At 37.8% G+C, this 27,907-nt stretch overlaps 1 protein-coding gene across 4 annotated transcripts in view; it reads left to right on the top strand.

Moving 5' to 3' along the window:
• LOC306883136 (teneurin-2-like) overlaps positions 1-27,907 on the top strand; it is a gene marked incomplete at its 5' end in the record, with an annotated part of 248,305 nt that overhangs the window by 34,922 nt on the left and 185,476 nt on the right. The window contains 2 exons of one of the 4 annotated variants that reach the window (XM_079438241.1): positions 1,016-1,072; positions 1,415-1,447. The exons of the other annotated variants lie outside the window; for them this stretch is intronic. Of the exons in view, the coding sequence (XP_079294367.1) occupies positions 1,016-1,072; positions 1,415-1,447 (90 nt within the window). The remainder of the gene's footprint in view (positions 1-1,015; positions 1,073-1,414; positions 1,448-27,907) is intronic. 4 annotated transcript variants of the gene reach the window in all.

Below are 27,907 nucleotides of genomic sequence, written 5' to 3'. Positions count from 1 at the left end.
TTGCCCAGCCCTAATATAAATATATAGGCCTATATATATATAGAGCTGGGCAAGTTAATGTTAACACACACACACACACACACACATATGTATATATATGTATACATTATATTGCGTCTGAAATGTAAGTTACTCATTAACTTCTTGCCTTTTAACTGTTATATATGGGCAATATCACACAAGTCTGCATGCTAACATGACTTTTGCAAAATAGTAATAGAGGCTTAAAAACATGTTCCAAACAAAATGTATTTGGGATATTGCTTGTTTTTTTGTTTTTTTTTTGCTTATTTACAGATTTGTCGGCTGAACCATTGTACTGTGTGTTATATTGGTATGTGGTATAGCGGCACTCAGTATTATCGAGTCTTGAGCCAGGTAATGATTTTCACCGCAATAGTGAGGCTGAACTAAGAATGCTTTTGGTTCAATTATTAGCTTTGTTCAATCCAGGGTTTGCATGAATGCCACAGTCAGAGTCCAGGCCACCTCAGACTCTCAACTCCATTTACAACACTGCTTTAGCAGGGTCTCGGCCCCCACCGCCTGCATAACAAGATGTGCCTTGAGTAATGTTCTCATCTGCTGGAAATAACACAACTAATAGTGAGATGCAACAAGGCCCTGCCGCTCCTATTATCAATATGTGGCAGGAAGCGAGAGAGGCTCGGTGGCAGATGCAAATTAGAAAGGGAGAGAAACTTGTCAGACTCAGTCACTGCTGCTGAAATCATTCTAATCTTTTTACCAAGGTGAGACGAGACCACAGGAGAGCTCAACAACATGCAGGCCTGTGGCGTATAGTCATATTCAGTACGTTCGTGAGAAATGAACCCGTTTAAAACATGAGACGGAGCTATAGAAAACCACTTACCTGGGTAGTGCTTTCCGTCTCGGTGCTTTAATGTATTGTGTGTTTGTGCTTTCTTTTTTCTGTGCATCATTTTTGCTTTCTTTTACATTCATCTTGTTATTGTCTTCATTGTTTTCCCTTTTTCCCATGATGCCGCTGAAGCATACCTTGATGATGATGTGGATGATTTCGATGACCCTTTCGGAGATATTCCATTCAGTAAGTTGCCATTGAACCTCAACCCCTGTGAATATGTCCAAATTGAATACAATATCCTGATCCTCAAGGAATATATTTTGTCATGTTTTATGTATTTGTGTGTTTCCAGCCGTGTGCTTGTAAATAGACGGTCATTTCCTGTGTAGCCTCTATTAACCTGATCCTCCACCTCCTGCTTATTGTGCCCGAGTTAACTGCCCACCTATCAGAGGCTTCCGGCCAGTATACGAGACAAAGCCCTCTGTTATTTGTGCATTATTGGCCTTGCCGCCTGCAGTGTTGAATTTCTAACCATTTTATTTAATATTTCTCAACTTGCTGTCCATGGATGCAACATAAAAGGGATCAGGGCCCTCTTTCCTGGCCTTCAGAAAGGTACATGCTGAATTAAACCCATAGCTGTTTGTTAAATTAGTGTGAGATACGTTTGTTGTGGTTGTTAGTATTCGAAAGCAGTAGATTCCTCTGCATCACGGGACACTCTTTCACCACTTAACTTTGCCGTTTGTTAATTTGGTTTCCTGTATTTGAAGAAGATTTCCCCTCAGACTCTTTTTGCCTTCAGATTCAAGCCTTATTTGCGTTGTCTTGAAGCATGGATTCATGGGTAATGCTATCTTATTGAATTTTAAAGTTTTCATTTGTAGCCAATTACGCAGTGACAGCAGACCGCATTCCATTTGGCTTTCTCTCACTCCGAGATAGTCTCCGTGATCCCAGAACAGACTGCTTAAATATATTAACACGACTAATCATCTCCCTGATAATCAGAATAAACTCACAGAACTGACATTCTCCCGTGGATAATGGATCAACCCCTTCCTCGGACTCGACATCTGAATACGAATATAAAATGCAGACACTGTATGATAAGGAATATAAAAGAGCCATCAGACAGCAGCGTGCAGATTCAGATGAGGAAGAGGTGAGATTTCATCAGACGCAAACAATCACTGTGCCTCCGAAATGGAAAGGAGCAGTTCAGAGGTGACCTTGTGAATACAAAGCTCATTGGCTGCCATGTGGAGTTGCAAATCAGAGGATTTGAAATCGCATTAGTGGCAAACATTACTATTTTTAATGTGTGTTTCTTCTCGATCTGTTGGTGGTGCTTAAGAAAAAAAAAAAGAGAGATGGAAATTGACATACACCACACACGCACACTTGGAGATCCGCTCGTAATGCCCCTGATGGTCGATCAGGACTTAGAAGAACAGAAGACGAGACCCCATGCAATCAGTGCTGCTCACAGGGTCTGATTGATTTGCTAGTTTCCGTGTTGTCAGTCTTTTCCTCCATTGTGGCAGATTGTGTCTCCAGGAAAGTGTAGAACTTTCATTCGCCCCCCCCATCATGAGCCTGCACATTATGAACTCCATTAATCATTGCTCTTTAACAGACTCTGTAACCAATTAGTTTCGATGTTTGGCAAAAAACAGGATTTTCAGTCTATTTATCATGGGCATTGTATAATTATTAGAACAATTACCTTCTCGGCAGAATGCGCCATTGCTGTTTTCCATCAGGGGACGTGAAGGGCCCGCATCTCCTGGTCCTTCGTTCTAAATGGTTTTGCAGTGACAGCTTAATTTGTGTGTTGAATTTTGATTGTAAGGTGGCAAACGATAATAACAAGTAATTGTTTAGCTTTGGGCCCTTTAATGCTTGAGTCCTGTTGTCCTGTTTACTTAATTTTTTTTTTTATTATTTATTCATTAATTTTTTTGCAGTTTTCTTGAGGCAGGGGAGCTAGATGATGCTCAATACTATTTGCAAGTGCAGGCAGTGATGGGACAGTGGAATAGTAAACGATGGTGAATATGTGGTTAAAAGCCTTGGTGGTGATGGGATAATAGCAAATTATGGTAAACTACACAAAAAAAAAAACTTGAATATCCTACGAATAATTGATGCCATGAACCTTGCAAGCCGAAAGCTAAGCATTCATATTTGAAGCCTAGTACCTTGGCTGTAATGTTTTCTCTTCCGTTTAGTAAATACTTGTGAATGATGGCTATGACTAATATATTATTTGCCTATTAGCAAGGTGGCAAAACGTGCCCTTCCCTTCCCTTCCCTTCCCTTCCCTTCCCTTCCCTTCTTGAATCTACTTTGGAATATAAACAAAATAAAAAACAAAAAAACAATAATTATACAATTATATATAAACATTTATATACTTTTAAAATGTACAAATAAAATTATATAGTTCTATCAATGTCAGTTGGACAATTCAGTGATGCATAGAATTAGCATAATCATCTTCAAAATGGACAATTGTAATTGTCCTTATATTTCATAAATATTTCATATTTACATTACATTTTCATATCCAAACCAGTGGTGGTGGTATCAATATTTATATCATTTTTTTTTTTTTTTATTCCTATTTATTTTACACAGTCCATTACAACTTGATGGACAGATAAAATCTGCGTAACCAGACTCCCAACAGTTGAGTAGCAGCCAATCAGATCGGAAAAGGTGATTTGAGTCAGCTCTCGCCATTTTTTTACATGCAATATGCATCAGAGGCTCCACAAATGGTCCGTGGGCGGTGTCGTCTGAGGCCAAGTCTGGTTTCTGATGTCCTTCTAGACCCTGAAGGATTGCTCAGCAGTCACAGTGCTAATTAATTACAGCGGCAAAGCCATCTGGCTATCAGTAATCCCAGGTAACAGCTTCAGACAGTTTTCAGCTGTCATTACATCGTTAGGGGTTATGCTGTATCATGGCTAACATACGCTTACATTGAGACATAATGTTTTCACAGTGTACCATATAGCTGATTTGACTTGTGATAATAGTGGGCTTTTATTCTTGGCATTTCAAGTTGGCATTTCTTTCACACCTACTCTGCATTCCTCCTTCCCTTGAATATCCCTCCATCGCATGCATTTCAGATTCTTGCAGTGAAGCCGATGGCCCGATTCTGTTTGTTTTGCCAGAATCTTCGGGTTTGTTAATTAACGAGAGTATCAGGGTGTAATGGTCACAGTGCTCCGGTCTGGTCATTTTGACAACACTGCAGGAGATAAGAGCGATAGAGAGAAAGAAAAGGAGATGTGGACTTGGAGTGAGCCAGACAGCATAAAACGTTAAGAAAACAGGCCTTGTGCAAATTTTGCCCACGGTGCGGCATAAAGATGGAGTATATTTCTAGTTGTGGTGATAGATGGTATGAATTAATGTTTACTTCCCACTCTGGCACAACAATGCTCTGTTTTTCTCACAGCTGAGTTGTTGTTGTTTTTTCTTTGTTTGTTCTTATAAGTTGGTACGGATTCCAGAATTGTCTCCAGCATGTCTGCATAAAGCCTCACATCACATTCATCTCAACCTGCCAGAAGGATCTGATCGGTTTGCCAGATCAGGCCCTGAGACTTTCGTTTTCAGAAGCTCTGAGAAGTTATATGGCTCTATTATTATTCAGTCCTCGTCCGCTAAAAGATCTTCCTCCCAGCCCGGAGGCATGATGGGACGCCCACCCTGGTGTGCTGCGGGCCAGTCTCCGTCGGCTCAGTGTGGCCCCCTGCAGGGCTTGGCAGGTGGGCTTAACTGCATCAGTGTGATGCTCAGACGTATTGGCAGGCTAGCAGATGTGCCTATTAGTTGGGTGAGCAGGAGTCTCTATCCAGCAGAGCGTCTCTTAACACTCATCATCTTTACTGGTTTATCAGAACCCCAGCAGTGTGTCTGAAATCTCCCAGATAGCCGCCACCCTCCCCCTTCTTCCTCTCAAGGTGACCAAACTGGCACGAGCCTCCTGCCTTTTTCCAGGAAAGCGGTGGGGTTGGACGTCTGAGATCTTTAGCCTCTTCAAGTCCTGCTTAAACCTCTCTCCTGCCATTCATTTATATCTCTCGACACAATCGTTTTGCCTTACAGACTGCAAAGTGAAATTCCGCAATTGTAATCTGGACATTGTAATACAGTATATACAATGGCCACCACTGTGTGTGTGTGTGTGTGTATGTGTATATATATATATATGTATGTATACATGTATGTATGTGACCCAGGACCACAAAACCAGTCATAAGGGTCATTGAGAGCTTTCCATTGATGTATGGTTTGTTAGGATGGGACAATATTTGGCCGAGATACAACTATTTGAAAATCTGGAATCCGAGGGTGCAAAAAAATCTAAATATTGAGAAAATCTCCTTTAAATTTGTCCAAATGAAGTTCTTAGAAATGCATATTACTAATCAAAAATTAACTTTTGATATGTTTGTGGTAGGAAATTTACAAAATATCTTCATGGAACATGATCTTTAACATTCTAATGATTTTTGGCATAAAATATAAATTGATAATTTTGACCCATACAATGTATGTTTGGCTTGTGTAAATAAAATAAAATAAAAACTATGGCATATTCTCTAACATATAGCTGCAGTATAATTTTCCTTTTTACCTGCCATCCATAAATTTCAGGGGAATAAACAAAAACTTTCAAGTTTTGAGTATTTATGATTTTGTAATACACATGACATTTTGTGATTGAATTTTTCAGCTAAAATTGTTTTATTTTTGTACATACCATTACTATGAAATTATTATGATCTTGGACATGCCGCCCACCCGTTTTTCTTAAGGATGGATTTTCTTGTTGCAAAGGCTGGCTTCAGCTCAAGATTTCATCCTTTTTTAAAATTCAAAAACTCTTTCTGCTTTGCTTCCAAATCCTATCAATATCCATCCAAGCGCCCATGGTTCCATCTCACACCCAGGATTCTCCCTGAGGGCTCCTCTGTGAGCCCCCTGCTGGCCGCATACTCTCTCTGCAGGACGGGGAGGGGGCCGCTCCCGGTGCCTCCCGCCAGTGTTCTAATCCAGATTGATCTGCACGGCACGCGGCTTCATCGATCGTGCCGCTCCAGGCTCTAACGGAGGCCCTGCAGTCTGAGTCTGTGTTGCTTCCTTTTGGCAAGCCTGTGCGTGTATGCCCGTGTGTGTGTGTCATTATATGTGTCAAAGCATCCTCAAATTGGTCTTCTTCCATTCATTAGCGGTCTCTGCAGCAAGACCTGGCATAGATTCACCTGTGATCTCTCCCACCTGTTGTTGTTTGTGGGGTCCCATCTCTCCCAAGGTCTAGCTTTGGTTCATCTAAACCCACCATGACCAGTCAATAAGCTAATCGTTACCTAATTGGATTTAGTGATCTTTGTGACTTAGCGAGCGTATGAAAAGGATTGTTTCTCTTTGATTAAGGGTGATAGTGTGTGTTTGGCAGCACTGATCATTTTTTATTTCTGTGTTTGCGGAAGAGACCAAAATGAAGGTCTGTATTTAAAAGGGATAGTTCACCCACAAATAAAAATCATCATGTTCCAAATCCATATGAACACGAAAGGGGAGCTTTTGAAGAATATCCTGGCCAGTATAATGAAAAATGAATGAGACCAGGGCTGAATCCTTCAAAATGTATTCAAAAGAAACATAAATGTATCACGAAAGTGATTTTTTGCATTTTATTTTTGAGGTCTTCTGAAGACATGGGATATATTTTTGTGAGGAACAGTCAACTAAACTTATTATTCATACCTTTGTACTGTTAACAGAATAGAAATAAGTAAATTGAACTCTAGAACTGATTCGATCAGGTTTGTAAATGAACCATTCAGATGTGAACTGGATCATCTGATTCATTGATAATATGTGACTCAAAAGAATAATTTGTTCACACATTAATATCACTTTTACTTTGATTATAATTGTTCCAAGAAAAGCTGAAACACACAGTATGACTCTTTTTTCTTTTTTTTTTCTTTTTCTCTTTTTTTTTTGTAATTTTAAAGCATGAAAGCATCGGTCCTCATTCATTTTAATTATACTGTGTATATATATATATGAAATAGGTCAGGATGTTCTTCAGAAATTCTCTTTTTGTGTTCCACAGAATATTTTGGATATTCATTCAATTATCTCCTTTTGTAAAGAAGAAAAAATAAAAGTATTGTTTGGAACAGTGTGATGTTGAAGTGATAAAATATTTTATTGTATATATTTTTTTTTCCTGCACTGAACTAGTGCTTTAATTGTATAACACATCCCTAGAAAGATATCATATGACACCAGAGACCGATCCAGAGGTCAGATTTCAGTGATACAAGGCTGAGATGGGATGTTACCACTAACAAGACCGGCAGCGTTTGCAAATGCATGAACCAATCACAGGTAACCTTCTCTCAAATGCTTCTGCAGTTCCCATGGCAATAGGGCGCCTGTTGCAAACCCTCAGGGAAAATAGCATAGTCTTCGCATGACACGTTCCCTTGGTGACACCTGTATCTTTGGGGTTAAAAAAACACTCATGCATCGATGCAGTAGTAATTGGCATCTGTTGAATCGAGAGCAAAAGGGCTAAAATTAAAAAGGAGAGAAAAAAAAACAAGGAAAAGAAAAAGCTGTTATTCAGCTGAGCACCCTCAGAGCTGATCTCACAACAAAATCTGACATTAAAAATATTGAGTGGACAAATGAAGCATGGTTTTACTCGCTCTCTGGCAGGCTGCAGCCCAGGCGTCAACCTGATTTAATTCTCCCGCTGTCTGGTTTTCCAAAAAAGCTGCTTTCTGTCGCTTGCTTACCGTGTCACCAGGGTACTGCGAGTCCACGAATCCATTTTTAATTCTCACCTCCGAAGTGGATCTAGTCTTATCCCTGGAGGAGATGTGGATTTACCGCAGGAACAACAGCCAATGCAATATGCTTCATTTGCACATTGAGACAGATGCAAGTCAATTTATTGATATCAAATGAGAACACACCATTGATCGAAAGCACATTGTTCAGCAGAAAAGGTGCGGCGAGAATGCCGATATTCTCATTTAAATAGGGCTTGTCTCCATCGTTAGACCCTCTAATAGGCATGCTTTGCGTTACAAAAAGTCGCATAATGACAGAATATACATATACAAACCTGCATTAACACCTTTGTTGTTCAATTTACAAGAAGCTGCATTTCGCTGAGGGTGCTAAATGCTACAGAAATACAACAGATGACGGCTCTTAATAAGTGGGCATGAAACTTCGTGTAGTGAAGGGAAAGATACAGAGAAACAGATGTCTGCCACGGTGTGTTTGATAGACACTCAAGAACCGTTCTCCAAATAGGGCACACATCTCAATTTAACCTCAGCCTGGCAGAATTTTCTGTTTACAAGGGTCTGCTTGGTTTGACAGATTGGGTAAGGCAAGTCGAAAAAGTTGCCTCAGATGGCTCAGTGCACAACAAATGTTCTCCAAATAAGCCTGTTTCATGTCTGAAACTGACTTTATGATATGCAAACACACCGTTGTTGTGTGTGCAGTGTTCTCTGTAGCCTTTCCTCTTTGTTGTTTCCTTCTGTCGTATACTGCTGTCCCACCGGTCTGCTCTGCCGGGAGCCAGAGCTCTGATATTTTCAATGTTTTAAACCAACTTCCTTACGGGTCTAATGCCAAATGCATGCTTCAAGCCCTAAAGACTCACATTTTCAAACAGTTTCTGATGTTCTTACTAGATGCGTCAAGATCGACTTCCTCCCCTTACTCTAGCTTCAATCCCAAAATTTGTTCTCATGCTAACTTACGCACATAGCAATGCAAAAATGTTTCCTTGACAGCTTGTTAAAAAACAACAGGAAGAATGGGCTTGTGACTGTTTTTACACTGATTTCCACAAAAAATGTGTGTGGGGGGGGGGGGGGGGGGGGGCAAGGAGCTGAAAAAATATGGATGAGACATGGGGAGCCGGCTCACGCTTCCAAATGCGTCACCCTCCTTTGGTGTTTTTTCACGCTCTCGCAGTTTCTTTGGCTTTTTCTTGCTTGTTTGAGAAATGCACACACCTGAAGAATAGATTTCAAACCAGTTTCACGAGTATGCATGCTAGAAAAGTGGTGGTAACCTTTGGTGTGAATTAGTTGAAATCTGAGATAGCAAATGTAAAATATTTTAGTGTGACAAGATTGAGTGCACTTGGCTTAAATCTGATCCTTTGTATTCCCCTTCTTTCCTTCAATTTCAAGTCTTGCAGTGTGGCATGAGGCGTGAGCTACAAAATTAGGCTAGTTTCAGCTAGAAAAGGCGACAACTCTATAATTTTGCTAATGGTGTAGAATAGATCCTCTTGCACTTTGTCTTTTTGACTCATCAGGGTTTGTTTCTCTCCCTTCCTCTTCTACTTCTCTCGGTCTCTATCTGTCACTAAGTGTCAGTTAAACTACTGTTCTGGCAACCACAATTCAATCAATTCCAATTCAGGATCAATTGCACACTCCACAGCTCCATCCTGGCAATCCATGAGGCTTTCCTTCCTGTTGGCTCCTTCCTCTGTGTTCATGATCAATAGGTCACTCCTCTCAGCCCTATCCCAAATGAACGGGATTGGCTGTTCACCTGTGCGGTTCCTCGGCTCCGCTGAGCTCACACTTTTTAAAACGGGTACAGCTTGTTGCTCTATTTAACTATGTTAGGCCTTCACTCTGAACTACTGAGATGTTTGTGTGTAACGTCTTGGCTTAATGCCTTTCTCGTTAAAGATATGAGGAATGACCCCAAATATCCTTCGCCCTCAGGTCTCTATTTAGTTTATTCAATTCAATTCTACAATTAATCAGGATCTTAAAGTGGTTCTTTGTTTTTAAAAAAGCTCACAGACTCTAAGAGCACAGTGCAGTGTATTTTCTTAAAGGTAGCTTTACTGCTACTTGTGTAAAAGCCAGCTGCCTTGGCTTAGATACCATAACTCATGGTCATTATTCACAGAGTTGAAAGACGTCAGTATTCTCTTATTACAGTCTTTGCAAGACCGCTGTGTTGATATTCCTGATCCTTTCTGATCTGGATCGGTTTAAATTTGTAACCCCAAAGTATTAAAGGCATAGTTTAACCACAAATAAAAATTGCCCCATGATTTACGCACCCTCAAGCAATCTTAGGTGTATATGACTTTCTTCTTTCAGATAAAAAAAAGTTTTGTTTTATTAAAAGTTATATTAAAAAATGTCCTGGATCTTCCAAGCACAAGTGAATGAGATCCAATAAAGTATATCCATCCATCATAAAAAGTACACCTTGTGTAAGAAAAATAGCCATATTTAAAACGTTATAAACTGTAATCTCTAGCTTCCGCTAAATGTCGTACGCGTATTCAAGAGAGAGCGGGATTGCAGCGGATGACTTCTATTGTCATTTCAGCCTGAATTACTTAAAATAAAGACTCTAATGTGTTTCCAATGATATAGAAAATAAAGAAAACTATTTATTTCCAATAATCTTCATTTTATTTCTAACTATAATATTTATAATATTATATGTAATATTTTAACATTTAATTTCTTCCTGTGATGGCAAAGCTGAATTTACAATCATTCTAAAATGCTGATTTGCTGTTCAAGAAACATTTATTTATATATATATATATATATATCCAGTATCCTGTCTTTGGTCTGGGACAGGCCAAAGAACCTCTTCGACATCACAGGCTATACTGGCCCTGGCCTGGCAGCGGGGGTAAAATCCTCTCGCATGCCTGATGTCCTTGTGTCATTGTTCACAAACAAGATAGGCAAAATGCTTAGTCATGTTGTCAATATAACTGCACTCTGTTAGTATTACCTGATGTAAACTATGGGAACAGTTTGGATGACAGTCACTGTACTGCGATGCAGAAGGCTGCACTTCTTATGTATGCCATATATCCATTTCAAAAGTACAAATGTACACATTACTGTATGTGGGATATTGATTGAAAAAGACTGGATATGATTCACAGTTACACTTTTACTAGTGGTCTGACCAAAAAAAAAAAAAAACACATTACATCATCATTGTGAATAGAATAGAAAAAGAAATATGTACATAAAGGCGAAAATAATAATTAGAAAGTCCACTATCAGAATTTGTAAGTCTTGTGTTGTCATCTTTCTATATATGCTTTCCAATTGAAGGTGCATGAGATGTACCTTTGAGCTATTTCAGAGAACTGGTTTGTCATTGGTTGATCTATATTCTCTTCATTAGTGAAAGTCAAGATTCACTTAAACAATTCATGGCAAATTTATAAAAAGTCTAATAGAAATGTGTAGAAAATATGGTTTGACAGTTTGACAACTAGATGAACCATTTTGCATTTACCATAATGATTTATATGATATGGGTTTGAGGGGTAGGTCTATAGCACAGAGAACTATACATTTTGAGCAACATGATATTAGCAACTGATAATGTAGGAAACCACAGAGAAATGTACATAATCGGTTGCATGAATGTACCAAAGCAATCCCAACTTGTTCAAAAGAATGAGAAACTTTTTATGATGTGCACAAGTGACTAGATGATGTGGAGGTTGAACAAGTAGTTTTGAGAATTTCATTCCTGATCTGAGAAATGCACCAAAGCCACTGAGAAAAATTGTAAGCTGACTTTGGCCCTTTTATCGCCATCAAAGCTTCTGATTGGTGTGTGATACATTTTGACTCCTAGTGTTTCCACTTGGGTAATTGTGTGCTAATTTAGCTCAAACTGTGCAGACTTGAGTGAACAATATTGAATGCTAGTGCTTTCTAAATAATCACATGGTGTAAGCACTGAGAAATGTAGGGATTTGTGTGTAGAGTTTTGCAGTAACAGTTCACCAAATCTGACTCATGTGTTAAAGCAGGGAATAGTGTTTATCGTTCAGCAAAATGGGTGTGCTTTTTGAAAAATGGCGTTATGGTTTTGAAATTTTAGTTCAAAAACATGGTTATAGTGTTTTAGCAATCGATTAAAAACTGTAATAGTAATTTATTTTGACTGTTAGAATGTTCAACATTCAAAGTTACCAAATTCGTAGTCATCTTTCTTACATTTATTTGCAAACCAAACCCTGTTATTGTGTTTGTTGCAGATATTGAAATACTTATAGCCATCTTAACATTGCACAGTGACTTTGCATTGACTTTATGAAACAAAACTCTACAACCTTAACATAACTCTGCACAGTTTATTTGCCACCTTGCAAGCACTGATATTTCCTTCAGAATTTACAGATCTAGGTTTATTTTGGATTTCTGCAGTGAATGTTCGATATGTTTGTGTACAAGACCATACATATGCCTTTGTTTGCAGTCAATGAGGTGTTTCGGTGACCCTTATCCTAGATAATTTCGTCATTACAGCCCACCAACCAACAATTAATGGTTGACTCCAAAGCCCCTGGGCTCTGGTTGACTGGTTGACCACCTTCACCTCACTGCCAATCAATGGAATAGTCTATTCACCTTCCTTCTAAATCAATGAGTTATTTACTTCCCCGTTAAAGATGAATAGCCACTGCTGCAACATAGACCATATGAATAGTCTGTCCTCTTAAACTAATGCACAGTTAATGAAACACTCCTGTGAACCTAGCTCTTCCTATATTCACTTCCACTGATACAGTTTCCCATGCAAAGGAAGGGCTGTAGGCCTTTTCTCTGATGCAAGCCACATTCTTGAAGCTTCCAGATGGTGAAAAGTGGAAAATTCATTGTGACCACAGTCAAAGCCGATCGAAATGGATCTGTGTAGAATATGTGAGAAATGTACGCGTTTCCATGGTAAAAAGAGACTTGGTTGTTGTCACATGGCGAGGATGATGTGTCACAGAATTTGTTGGCAGGAATGTTGTGTACCTCTGTCTCATGCAATCTCACACTTATGGGTGCATACATATAGAAATTTCTGTGAGGATGGATTATAGTCTTGCGAGACCCCGGGGCACAAGCCAATTTTTAAGGCCCCTTTTTGTCAGCCCACATACTGTTTTTGCCAGAGGGGACATTATAGTATCTTCTAACTGTGACTTTTGCACAGTTGCAACTAATTTCTACTTTACTGTCCTGAAAACCGAGAATTAAGACTTTAGCCTCTACTGATTCCAACTTTTTGCAAAAATGCCTTGACAAGTGGCTGATAGATAGATAGATAGATGGATGGATGGATGGATGGATGGATAGATAGATAACTATAGACTGTTTTTATTGCATGTGTTTATTAAATGCATGTCTGAGGATCTAGAAAGTTGAAATTGTCAAACATTGTTTTTATAATTTCACATAATAAAAATTTGCATTACAAATATATTAAATAATGTAGCAACTGTGATAAATAGTCACAGTTATTAGAATGAATATACTGTACCCTGTATTCAACACAGAGATGACAATGATATGTATTCATGTTTTTCATATTGTGCCAGCAGTCATTGGCATACATTCAAGGCCTGATTGCCTGTATCAATTTTACATTAGCAGTGCATTGTTTCTGGGTGCCAGGCCACCGTGGGGCTTTCAGCTCGGGGGCCCTGGCAGTCAGAGGTCCCAGGGCACTGGCCCCATTAGCCCGAGCCATAATCCATCCTTCCACTCAAGCATGGAAATTCATGCTGGTCTATTTAGCAAGGAAGTACATGCAAGTATCAGTATTGTTATTTTATTTTACTGTAATGGAAATTAAACCTGAAATAATGTGTAATATACATATTAGATTAAAAACATAAAACCAAATGAAAACAAGAAATGTTGCCTTGGCTATAAATGTTAATAATACTAAATAATATTAAAATGGCAAGTATACTTAGCCACATAGTCACATTTCGCAATTAACTAAAATAAAAAGTTTGCACACTAGCCTGTTATACCAAAAGTGAAAAAGGCGGACACACACATGTACCCAAACATGCAAAGACACACAAAGTTTCCTAACTAAAGTCTGCTATGATATGTGCGAGCATTTGAGTATTTTGAGTGCTGTCACCCCCTGTTCTCTCTTACAGACCCTTTTAGACTATCATCAAGCCAAAACCACCACTGTCGTTCTTTAGATGACAGCACATGAAGGGGTTAGTCATCATGTGCACAAAGCATGCGTGCGTGAGTGTATGCATGTGTGTGCTTGTATGCTGAAGGCACCCTGCAGGCTGTGTGAGAGGCAGCACAGTGTTTAGAGGACAGCAGCACAATATGGACTCTGCCCTGATGGAGAGGGGAGAGGAGGGGACTGATGTGATGAGTGTAGGACCAGAAGGGTTGTGCAGGCTTTAGGGTCCATTTGCTGTGGGGTTGTTGAACAGCTGTTCACATACACAACCCAGCTGAAACCAGGCTGAAATGTTCTTCACCTCTGGGTAACTGTGGAGTCTGTGAGAGGAGGGAAATAATTCAGTTTGATTTGAATGAAAATGAGGCTATGAAGGGTAGATAGATAATACAGTCTGTTTTATATGTAGTACTATCCTAGGTCATGCCTAGGACACGGACAGAACCAGTGGACTCTTTTATGCATTTTATACACTGGTTTTAAAGGATGTTGTGCATGGTTACATGCACAATTAAAAGTTTAATTTAAACGAAAATGAGTACTATTATCCTTATCTATCTACCTGTCTGTCTATCTGTCTATCTATCTATAGAAAATGCAAGTGAGATTTTTGTTCAAGTTTTTTCAGGTTATTGATAGATAGATAGATAGATAGATAGATAGATAGATAGATAGATAGATAGATAGATAGATAGATAGATAGATAGATAGATAGATAGTCTGCTTATTAAACTGAAGTTTTTAAATCTCATATCAATTGTAAATTTATGGATTTAAAAATAAACAAACAAATTGTATAATTTACAAATTACAATTGTAGCTCTAGACAGTATATGGCTATGATTTTATTAATACAATTGTCTGATTGATTTTATAGTCAAGCATTCAGAAATCATGCAAAAGAAAATTAAGCAGTTTTACTCCAATACAACCATGGTTAAGTTCTGTAGGGGTTGTGATGTCCACATGTTTTCTGTTGAAGAAATTATAGAGGCTGTGTCATCTATATATAGCAAAAAGGTGGCCAAAAATTAAAGATTAAGTGGATATTTCAATGAAATGTTTGGTCAATAGCCTATAACTCCTTAATCTCACATTTTTGAACATTAAAGTGCAATATCCAAACTTTTTGTAACATGATTTTGATGTACCATTTCCATGGTAATGCAATGTCTGATTTTAAAATGGGTTTCAAAGGATGAATTTTGAGATTTTAAGTTTTTAATTTTAATATTTTTTTATAATTTCTAAAGCGTTATAGGGAAAAAGGCAACTAAGGGAACTTTCTGTGACAAAGGTCAGAACTCCTGTTATGATGTAGATTTTTCAGGTGAACTCATCATAAATAAATCTACTTTTCCTACATATTTTTTTAACAAAAAATTGGTAAAATATCTATTTACCTTTCCAACGATCAGAATCAGAATCAGAATCAGAATCAGAAAGAGCTTTATTGCCAAGTGTGTTTGCACACACAAGGAATTTGTCTTGGTGTTATGAGCTTCCAGTACAGAAAGTACAAACATAGTGCAGACAACATATAATTAAGGTGATAAAGAACACTAATGAAGAGAATATACAATAATTAAGAATAACAATAGTAATAAAAATAAAAATATACAGAAAAGAGACATGACCATAGACAGAACTGTGAATGTCATGAACGTCGTGAACAACGATATATAGTTTGTCATGATAAGATGTAATTGTAATATAGTGAAGCAAACTTAGGCGTCCCACAGAGGGGACGGGTGACAGTTAATAACAGCAGCTATAGTTCAACCATCACAATGACAAAATTAAACAATTAGCTTGAGATATGCAACTGAATTCAGTATAGTAGGACTTATAAAATGCCTAAAATAAGGGTGAAGGTGGACAAAACCAGGGCATGTTTGGTCTGTCACAGTGGTGCTTTTTGATCACAGAAATGTCAGTCTGCTCTCACTAGTCTCGAGGGCCTAAAGGAAGAGCGTGTCTGAATCAGGTCACACGTCTGCAGCCCCTGAGAGAGTTTCAGAGTTGTAAATACAATATTTAACAGAAGGAAAAGCCTACTGTGGGTGTTGTTTTACGTGTTTTACACTCATTGCTGTCTCGATTTTGTCTAGTACAGGCCAGCTTTTCGTGTTTAGCCTTATGACCTCCTTTTTTTTTTTTAAGAAAGCATAATTTATTACTCTATTACACAAAGCTGAGAAATAACTGTGCTGCAGTGACAAGACGAGTCGTATCATATTTAACAGAAGTAAGGAATATAATTAGATGCATTCATCAAAGACATGCTCATTTAATGAGTATCCTGATGAAGAGAGAGACACGTTGAAACCACACACACATCCAAAAATAAAAGGCAAGAGAAGCTTTCATGTCTTCACACACAGGTGCTGCTTGACAGGTCAAGTAGTTCATTAAACGTTTTTCAGTATGACCCCTCACACCCACAGAGACACAGTGATGGGACGGTTTGCTATGAGCTCAATCGCTCAGTTATGGTAAAGGCTGTCTGTTATGACTTTCTTCTATCACAGCTTAATGATCTTGTTCAGACAGAGAGCAGTGAGATAGTGGGTGTGTTTGTGTGTGAAACACAGTCGTATTTTCATTTTATGTGTGTTGCGATGAGAGAAGATATCCAGGCAGTTTCTGACCAAAGCAATCGACCACCTCTATCAAAGGGACAATACTGACAGTCATAAAGCTTTCTGGGAGGACTACTCCACCCTAACACTTATATTGGAATGTTTTGTTTTTGTTGTTGTTATATATATTTTTTCATACTTCAACTTTGAGTTCAGCCCACCCACCTTCACTGAAACAGCACCATCAAAGCTTACTGAGACCTTTATGAGAGCACAGAAAGAGCCTGGTTTGTCTCTTATTCTCTTTGTCCTTTTGTTCCCTGTGCTGGGAAGAGATGAGAGGGAGCAGAAATGATAGAAGAGCTTGATTTGTTTCTCTCTTTCTCTGTGTGTGTGTGTGTGTGTGTGTGTTGATAGAGAAGACTGGATTTGGCATAACAACCCCACACAAAGACCCTTAACACACGCTGATCTTTAACACAAACTGACTCTTATCTCACACTGACCCCTACCATAGAGAGCGTCTTATCAAGCAAAGACCCCTGCTATTCCCTTTCAGATGGCTCAACTTCAGAGTGCAGTTAAGGAATCAAAACACCTCAAATATCAGAACGTTGATGTTAAGCTCAAGTGAGCACATAAAGATGTGTAAAATCATAAACAATCATACTTATAACCTGAACCATACTAATGTATCTGGTCTTAATATGCATGATTTGTAAGTGCACGAAATGTCATCATCTTTCATCAAAATTTACTGACTTATTCCATCTCTGAAATGATTTTTATTTTCTGCTGGCACAATCGCGGCTGCATGGATCAGGAAAAAATGTATATTTAAGATCCCATGAAATCCCTAGATTTGATTTTTGTGGCTTTTAGTCCATGTCTATTGGCTCTCAAGCCATCTATATTCTAGTGTACTCCTAAAAGCTGACCTTTAGCAGATATACACATTATCATAAATCCTGGGAAAGCAGAACAAAAATATTTATGACTTATCTTCATCTCTGGGCTCTCTAGAATAACACACCTCTGAATAATATTAGCAAATATTAGATGGTTTATGTTTGTGATGTAAACCGATATGAAATACAATTAAATTGTGAATACATTTAAAAATATAATTTTTTCATGTGATATCAAAGCTGAATTTTCAGCATCATTACTCCAGTCTGCAGTGTCACATGATTCTTCAGAAATCATTGTAATACTGATTTGATGCTCAAGAACATTTACGATTATCAGTGATGAGAACATTTATGCTACTTTTGTTTTGTTTTGTTTTCAGGAATTTATTTGATGATAAAGCATTTATTTGCAATATAAGTATTTTGTACCATTATAAATGTCCTTACTGTTTTATTTAATGCACCCTAGCTTAATGAAAGTATTAATTGTTTGAAAATAAATAAATAAATAAAATAAAATCTTGATGAATGGTATACATTATCTGATTTCCATTTAGTTTAAATTTTTTTCCCCTCTATGCATAATTTCTCTATGCAAATTATGACCATTAAATGTGTTGCAAATAAAATTTCGTGTTATTTCAATACTTGTTTAGAGTTGTTTTCCTCGTCTTGGCTCCTAGATAAAAAATAGATTTAATCTTTACACCTGATTGAAGGCATCCGCCTTGTGTAAAAGGGTTAAGGTCAGACATAAACACATTATTATTATTATTATTATTATTATTATTATTATTATTATTTAGTCATTTAGCGGACGCTTTTATCCAAAGCAACTTACAGATGAGGACAACAGATGCAATCAATTGTAGCATTAAAACAACTAAAAACAGATCCAAAACTAAAAGCTAAAACTTTATAAATACTCTATACACATTTTAAAAATAAAGAAATTAAATAAAAATGAAAAATGCATACAACTAAATTTCTAAACTTAACATTTAAATGAAAAACAACAAAAAATAAAGCTAAAACAATTCAAAATATTAAAGAGCAAAAGGTATGAGTATAATAATGATTCTAACATAACACTAAGCCAAACACCAAAAAACAAAATATATACAACCACACACAGATGCATACACATTTATAAATTATATGTATATATCATTTCATTTCCATTTAGTTTGTTGAAGTATTAAAATAACTCAAATTAAATAAAACTAAAACTTAATAAAATACCTATACAGACAGTAAATTCAGACATTATTTAACTAAAATTAAAATAGATAACAAATACAAATCATGGTAGTATAGTTTATCAGTAATCCTAAGAAATAACACGGCCAAACACACATGCTAAAAACAACAACTTACTTACACATAGTAAGAAATGGTTATAAAAACTGAAACAGAAGTGAAACAAGTAGTAGAAAAGAGGAGAAATAAAAAGTGATACTTCTATCCTTTGCTGGTGTCCCAGCCCGGTGGAGTCGCACGGTAGAGTCGATGGTCTTTACACTCTTCGGTCATCACACGAGGAGGATTTCACATGGCAACTGCCGGGACCGCTGCCACGCTAAACTAAGTTTTTTGTTTATACCCATCTAACAAAATACTAATTGAAATTAGCTGGACACACTTTCCTTATTTTTCCACAACAAATGGCCAAGCAAGTGCAGACACTGACAAGATACACGAGACAGAACGAGACCAAGCGTGATATCAGCACGTCTCCACACAGTAAACTAAACAAGCCAAACACATGCAAGCAAAACTGACAGTTACAGACTGCGACAAGCATCTTGTTCTAACAAGGATCAAATTTCATCCTCTAGTTTTAAGTGAATGTCTTGCTAGCTTGTGTATAATGACAGAAAGTTTGTCAAGCTGCTACCTCTGATGAGCTCAACCCAAACTCAATGACCTTTTCAAGATGGTGATGATATTGACATATTCAGATTGGTTTAATTCACATTCATATACTTCTGCTACATAGAAATGAGATTTGCATTTAAGCATTGGTTTATCCAACATTTTAGCAGCACGTACGTTCTTTGAGAATCAAACCCGTGACCTTGGTCTGGCACTATGCTGGACCGCAAACAAGAAGATGGGCGTCTTGCTCAATGAGATCTAGTCAACATAGTTCCTTTTCATGGCACTGTGAATGTTAAGCTCTGCTCTTTGTTTGCATTTCATTAATACACAAATTCATTGTTTAATTAATGAAATTGGTTTGTACAGATGACACGCCGCTCTGTAAGAGAAAATGAGGAATGAAAAAAACCTAGATATCCACACAAGCACAAAGAGAAGTAATTGCTTATAAGCGTGCTTGACTCTGTGAGTTAAGCACTTGTGGAGTGGCTGTCTGTGTGTAGGCTACGACGGTAGCGCACCGTTCGAGAGCGAGAATCCTTATGCGCAACATCCCACTCCGGCCTCTGCCGCGTACACGGATCGCGCATGTAATAAGTGGTTATCTCCCGAGAGAGAAGCCCCTATCAATCATGGCGTGTTAGTCTATGGAAAGGATCTGCGTGCTGATTGGTCAGGAAGCTCTGCTAATTGGCCTCTGCGTTGCATTAGTGCTGCTGCAGGGGGGCCGTGTTTTGCCGCGATGATGACGGATAGCACAGACGGTACGTGACAGCAGGCCATAGGAAGGATGTAATGGTGGGTTGAAGGGACAGATTAGGAAATGAGGGGTTTAATGATCCCGTCTGCAGCACTGTCTCTGAGCCAGCTGCATGTCTGCGAGATCTAAAAGAGACGTTTCCCTGAGGGAATCTCCTCAGATGAGAAATCGCGCACACCGCCGATGCTGCTGTCATGCTAGTTTCGGCTCAGGATGGGTCGTCACGTGACTTGACTGTTTTAAAGGAGTGCTTTATGGTGTGTGCGTGTGACTTTGCAGTTTTTTGTATCATCCTCTGACAGATACATGGAGATGGAGCGCAAGTCTTCCCAGAGTTGGAATGGTGCGTTTAAAGGCTTTTCATTCCAGAGCGCTTCTCGGCAGGGCTACGCAAACCTATTACGCTAAAGGCCTGCCATCAGATCAATGCCGCAGAGACCGGCTGCTCTGATAGAGGTGCTTAACCTGAGATATACAGCTACTACTCCATCAGAGTACGACTGTGATCAGGAGACGCGTTGTAAACAGGATAAGGAGTGTATGTGTGTGGGGATGGAGGAGGCTGGGCAGTTTCCTGAACCTGAAACTCTGTTGTGCTTTCTCCAAAGCCCATCGCTAAACCTTTAAAGTTACTCTACTTCTAAAGCCTCTAAAGTCATTTTTAAACTGCAAAGTTGGCACAGAAGGATATAAGTCCACAAAAAAAAGAGCATTTACAAAGTTTTTAATGTGGCACACAGACAGTATATATTTACATTAATTTACACAGGAATCACAGTCTCAAAAGAAAATTAAAAAAAGCATTCTGTGTGGATTTGTATGCACGGCTGAAAGAAAACTAGGCAGCAGCAGCAAAGTTTAAGGTAACTTTAATGCAGTGTTTCATTTACACAGACGTTAACGGTGAATTCAGAGACTATCATACATTTTTACCATGATTTACAGAAGACACCCACTAAAATGTCATTCAGTGTAACTATAACACGCATATTTAGAACCTGATTCGTTAGATGACATTAAATGACTCTTAAGGATTAATTTTTCTTTTATATATTTTACTAAGTTCAGGCTATAATAAGTATGTTGTTATAAATAGAACTGTTACTTTGAATTACTTCACAATTATTTCAACATTTTATTTTTACGAAAGTTATTTGAAACATTGAAGCAGACACTTTTGCTTGCATTTAATGTACTTTTTATGTATTTATGTATTTTTTTCTATATAAAAATAATACTATTACAAATGATAGTCATGCTAATAAATTAATAAAAAAAATATTAAATCTGGTATTATAAAAATAGTTAACAATTAGTAAGAATTAGATTAAATAAATACCATTAGGAAATTAATATATGGCTCCAACAATAAAATGAAATGGAATAAAATGTTTAACGAGAATTTAATTAATATTAATGCTGTCACATATATATATATATATATATATATATATATATATATATATATATATATATATATATATATATATATATATATATATATATATATATATATATATATATATATATATATATATATATATATATATATATATATATATATATATATACAGTACACAGGCTCTTCTTGTCTCATCTCGTTCCACCCACGTGCACAAGAAAAGATGTTTAAGTTTTGTGCTGTCAGAGTCACAGTCAATCAGGTCACACACACAAACAGATGAATTAACACACAGATGCTGCACTTTTCCGAGCCTTCTCGGCCGATTGGCAGTGTGCTGGGCTGTTGATAGAACGCTGGCAGCCGTTCAGCAGACTGCCAACCATCTCGCTTTCATGCCTCTCCGTCAAAACTCTGTTTGATCTGCCTGACAAAACACACACGCTCACACACGTGTAGGGATAAAAGCAAGTTACGGAGAGAAGCCTATGTTTGTGCTGTGACATTCTCTGAACAAACATCATGAACGTGTTAGGGCTGCACGACGTTGGGGGTAAAAAATACTGACATTGCGATTTTTATTTTTTTGGTGATGTATTGTGATAACAGCAATTTTTCTCTAAATTACTTCAACATGAAATAAGTAATTATACTAACAATTGTGGTGTTTTTTTACATTTTGCTCCGAGACAGAAAGCACTGTTATCATGAGCTGAATGAGTGCAAATAAACACATTGCCTCCTTTTTTTTTTTTTAATAATCGCACTAAGCCATATTGGGATTACAATGTACCTTTATCTCACTTCTTATATCCGGTGAGTGAAGCAGTGTATCCCCACTTCCGGTCCGGTCCTAACGCAGTCAAAACTAATGGGAGAATCCTCTTTCCTTTTTTTTTGCCGGTGTTACTGCAGCGTACCTGGCTGCTTTTATTCTAAGCAAAGACACACTGCCTCAGTTCTCACGATTTCCTGACACAACACAGATGAGATGCGTGGGATGTATTAAGGTCCTTCTAAAATATTACGCGTGAGCACTTTCGCGTGGAGTATGCGTTTCGAAACTGAGGATGTTTAGGCCTACGTCTCATATCACCTACTGAAATGTTCCTAATATATTTCCCTTCAAAATGTACAATCTGAATAAATATATTTATTTCCCAACTAAGTTAACCTGCCACAGTCAAGTTCGTCTTCTCATTAACAATGTATTTCTCTTACTGATCATATTTCATACCGGTTTCCAGCTTTTAAATTAATTTTACTGATACACAATTTACCATGGTTTTACTATAGTAGTAACCATGTTTTTCTATTTGTATTGTTTGACTACACATACCATGGTTAATTTTCATAAGAGCTGTATTAAAATAGATGAATGAATGTTGCCTTAAAGAAATTTAACAATGTTGAACACTTTGGCTAATTAATCTTTAACAATATAACACGTTGACAGCGTGACTTTGAATATTAATTAAGAATTTTGGAATGAAATACATAGACTGAAATGATTGCCAATGAAAAATGACAGAATAATGACTAAAATTTAATATAAATGAATAAATATGTTCATTCTGATCTTATTCATCAGGTTCTGCACACAATGCAGCATCGCAGTCACTATTTAAATGAGGATTGACACAGTGTGGTGAAATCGGTAACGTTACGTTGGATTAAAACTATTTCAGTGACTCTTCGCCTGTCACTGAAAATGTCCCGATTTGAAATCATCCACCAGATGCTCATTTTAACAGGCTTTTATTCAACTAGGTGATTACAGCGTACTGAAAAATATACATAACCGGAAGAACTGATACACTGCTTCGAAGGCCACTTCCGGTAATCGGTTCCACTGCGATAAAGGTCCATTTTATTTAAAACTTTTTTTTTCTTTTTTTTTCTTCAATGTGTACTGTGCAGCAGGTTCAGAGGTCAGCTTGTGCTGGAGGTTAACATCACTACCAATTTATGCCAAGCATTAATTTCTCTCCAGCCTATCTGCCAGAAACGATACACTTCTCCATAAATTAATCCAGTGGAAAATAGTGCCATTTCAGATGGGGGATTTATTTATTTATGTGTTTGTTTGATTAAAAAGAATTTGCAGAAACGGTGGTTTGGGGGGTAGGTTGGGACTGAATGGCATTCGTTTATTCTCCTCTCTGTAGCCGTTCCTGTTGGTGGTCACTTTGCTCATTGAGTGTGGGCTGAGAGACCATCTGTTAGTCTCGTCTACCGCTGTGACCCTCAAAAGAGCATTTCAGCAGACAGGCGAAACCCTCAGAGCATCGGCGATTGTCACAAATTGTGTTATAGACTGTTGTCCAGCAGCACAACTGCTGTTTCCATCAATCTATGTGAATGTCTAATGTGTGTGTGCATGTGCCTGTGTGTTGGGCATGAGGACTGGCTCAGTGTACAGGTAGGCTCTTTGGGGGTCACTGTTGTAACAGACTGTCTCCTAAACCCCCTGGCTCTCCAATCCACCTGTTTCTGTGAAGTGATGAGGGTGAGATCCTGCTCGCTGCACCTGAGACCCTCCTGCACACACGCACATAAAGATGCATGCATAGGCTCTGCTCCAAAACCCAGTGAGCTATCTGCTGTCCACAAAGCCAGCTACCTTCTAAGGCAGCATCCTGACCGAAATGAAATAACTTTTTTTGTAGTTATTTTTTTTATTTACAGTGTATTTTTGTTCATATATGTTGTCCAAAATATTTTGTGAATTTTTCATTTTTTCACACAAACATTTTATTTATAGTATATTTGTTTTGGTGGCTTAATGTGGTGAATATTTATATGAAAAAAATGTTTTGGCAAATGGCGTCCTTGTCAAAAATATAACGGTTAGACAACTAATAATGCCAAGCATATTATAAATATGTGGCAAATACGGTCTTTAAAAAGTATTAATTTTAACAGTAACACTTTAGAATAGGGAACACTTATTAACTATTAGCTATGACTTTTCCTTCAATAATCTCCTAATTTGCTGCTTATTAATAGTTAGTAAGGTAGTTGTTAAATTTAGGTATTGGGTAGGATTAGGTGTGTAGAATAAGGCATTAGCATGTGCTTAATTACTACTAATAAATGGCTAATATTCTATTAATATGCATGCCAATTAGCAACTAGTTAAGAGACCCTAAAATAAAGTGTTACCATTTTAACTTATTTTTATTACCTAAAATTTGAGTACTCTTAGATGGATCTAGATGAAAAAAAAACAGATCAAATATGTCTGTGAATAGAACAAAGCTATAGTGATTTCCAACCACTCTTTAGAAAGCAGAACTAAGCGTGATGCATACATTATTTAATTAATATCTTCTTGTAGTTAATTTTAGGTGAAACTTTCATTTAAGTTTTAGACTATCACTTGGCAATTGTGTTAATTTTTGCCCCGTTTTATATCGCCTTAATAAAAAATGTAACAAATATTGGGTGAAGTGGTGTGTTTTAATTAAATTCAACTTTTCTATCAATAGATAGAAAAGTTGAATTTATTACTACTGAATAAAATATATTCATTACCATTTGCCCTTGACTTATTACAGTGCGTTCTGAGATTGCCGTATTTGTGAGGGATATGCACAGGCTGTATAATTTTGCTCTGGGAACAAACCTCACATCTGGGGCACACCTGCGATGCCTAAAAATGGTCCCTCGGTGGGTAGTGCACTAGGCTTCGGAGCAGAGCTACACACGCACTGAAGAACATACTAGCTAATGGCGGGTAACTTAGCCTCCTTCACTGAGTGGAGAGAGGTTATGCTCCGTGTTCTTGCTGAATCGGATCTAAACGATCACATTGTATCTTGTAGTGGGAGAGAGATAAAAAGAACATGTGTCCTGTTTTGCCCTCATTTTCATGGTCCTCCATTGTAAATGGCTGTGGAGTGCCTTGGATTCTCATACTCCTTTATGAGTATTGATAGCTCTCTCTCTTTCTCACTCTGCCTCGCGCGCTCTCTCTCAACTTTAATGTTTTAAAGAGCAGACAATGTGAATTTGAGAGTTTTGTCGTTCCCGTCGCCATGGTAACCACTCTTGCTTTTGTGGGGCCTGTTGTGATGGTAGTAGTGCTGTCAGTTAGTGGAGTGGAGGGCTGTGCGGGGCCATGCTGATCAGCCATCAGTCAGAACCCAGCATCCCACATGCCGCCCCGTGCTTTGGTCCTCTTTGGTCTTTTTTTCTTCTGTCTTTTACACTGCAAATTCTGAACAGAAATAGCATCTGTTGTAAAGTTGTGCAGAGACAATCATATATCAATTCTGTGATTCGTTTTCTCACAATATTGCATTACTTCAGGTCCTTGTATTAATGTTTATTGCTATTTATTTATGTGTGTATTCTAGTTAGGCCTCTAATGGTAAATAAAGTGTATAAACATTAAGTTCTATCATGACAACTCTCTGAAGATTTTAGCATGGTAATGGATATGACCGTGTTAATGTATTTGGTCTTGATGGAATAGATCTGCTATGCTGTTGCTGCTGAATTGCTTCTATATTATTGCTATAGTTGTAGATTATTGCTGCTGCAAGCAAGTACAGGAACTTGCTACTACCAATGCATTCAGCGAGATGCAGATCAATACAGGTGGAGCTGGGGAAGAGGGAGGGTTTCAGAGGAACTCTGAAAACACGCTGCAAAATGCTCAAGTGGATGCTAACCAGTCATTTAAATGTAAAGCAGTAAGCTCATTGGCTGTGTATGCAACATGAACCAATCAGCTTGTGCCAAGTCATTTAACGCTGTGAATATCATCAGTCACGTAAAGAACCCATCAGAAAAAAGAAAGAACTAGGCATTTATTATTTACATGATGATTTTCTGTGAAGCGCTATACAAATAATTTTAACTTGATATGTTAAACATGTTTTCATTTGTCACAGAACCAAAGCCACATCCGAGCATGTTCTGAGTATGAGCAGGTCAGAGCCAACAACTTTAGTGCAGCTTTTATTCAACATTGTGCTTTTATTCAATTTACACGTCTGCAGAATGTTCTAAATTCTACACAGTAAAGATTCTTATTTTCAGTCATGCATGCCATGTCATTCTCTGTCCCTCTCTCTCTGTCCTGTTCTCTTCTGTGTTCACCTTGTCAGAGGACTGGGCTGAGATCTGATCTCTGCATATGCATTATTGATTCACAACCCTTCTCTCACACTGACCAGAGCTCACAATGTCCTTTATCTCCCTCCCATCTCTCTCTCTATGCATATTTACTCACTCATTCACTCACTAATTTTTGATTTCTAGATCCAGACGTTCAGTCATCCCTGCAAACAGACTTTTGAGGGGAGACTTTGTGTTATCTTTAATTAAATGTGACCCGCTTCCATTGATGTATGGTTTGTTAGGATAGGACAATATTTGGCCAAGATACAACTATTTGAAAATCTGGAATCTGAGGGCGCCTTTAAAGTTGTCCAAATAAAGTTATTAGCAATGCATATTACTAATCAAAAATGAAATTTTGATATTTACGGTAAGAAATTTACAAAATATCTACATGGAACATGGTCTTTACTTAATATCCTAATGATTTTTGCATAAAAGAAAAATCGATCATTTTGACCCATACAATGTATTTTGGGCTATTGCTACAAATATACCCCAGCGACTTAAGACTGGTTTTGTGCTCCAGGGTCACAAATGTCAACTATCATAAAATGAAACGCATCCATTAAGAAATAATTATATAAATATCAAACAGAGGTTGCGAAATATCAAAGCTAATCTAAATATTTTCATAACTATATAAGGTAAGCATTAATACTTTTCAGTCTCATATACATACCTAATAATAATAATAATCATTATGATTATTATTATGATTTATTTTAATTTAATTTTTTTTTATTTTATCATTGTTTAAGTAAAAGGTGGGACTTTCATTCCTACAGCCGCTATATTGAGCCATACATTTATTTCATTTTTTCTATACATATTTCTATAAATTCTCCACCTCCCTCCTTCTTATACAGTATCTGATGTAATGCCACACTGGTGTATTATTGACTGTTTTATACCTGTCCATCAAAAAGTCATCAGTTGCCACCCGATCAGCTGAAGCACATGACACAAAGTTCAACGAAATCCATATTCCTTCCATCTCATAAGTGACCTCTAATGCCCAGCGCCACAGGCATCACTCTGAGCCCTTCCTCTTGACGTAGTAGCGCTCAGTCCTCTTTTATTTTCTATACCACTCTTCACCAGTGTTTCCACTTCTCTCCTCCCACAAGCCCTGCTGTTCTGCTGTCTTAGACACCTATGCAAGGGTGAAAGCTCTTCCACATGTTCTCGCTCCATCCCATCCCATCCCGGTCTGTCCTTGCTGACCCAAAACTCTCTTTTCCTCTTCCCGGTTCAAACAGTCGCTCTGGAGGTACGAGTGTGGCGTTCGCAGGCTGAGGAATACCTGTGTTTGCACATGTAACTAAGAGA

Source organism: Barbus barbus (assembly GCF_936440315.1).
Source record: "Barbus barbus genome assembly, chromosome: 17".
In the NCBI taxonomy this organism is placed as follows: domain Eukaryota; kingdom Metazoa; phylum Chordata; class Actinopteri; order Cypriniformes; family Cyprinidae; genus Barbus; species Barbus barbus.
The sequence above is the reverse complement of the archived record's forward strand: the minus strand, read 5'-3'. Positions and strand labels throughout refer to the sequence as shown.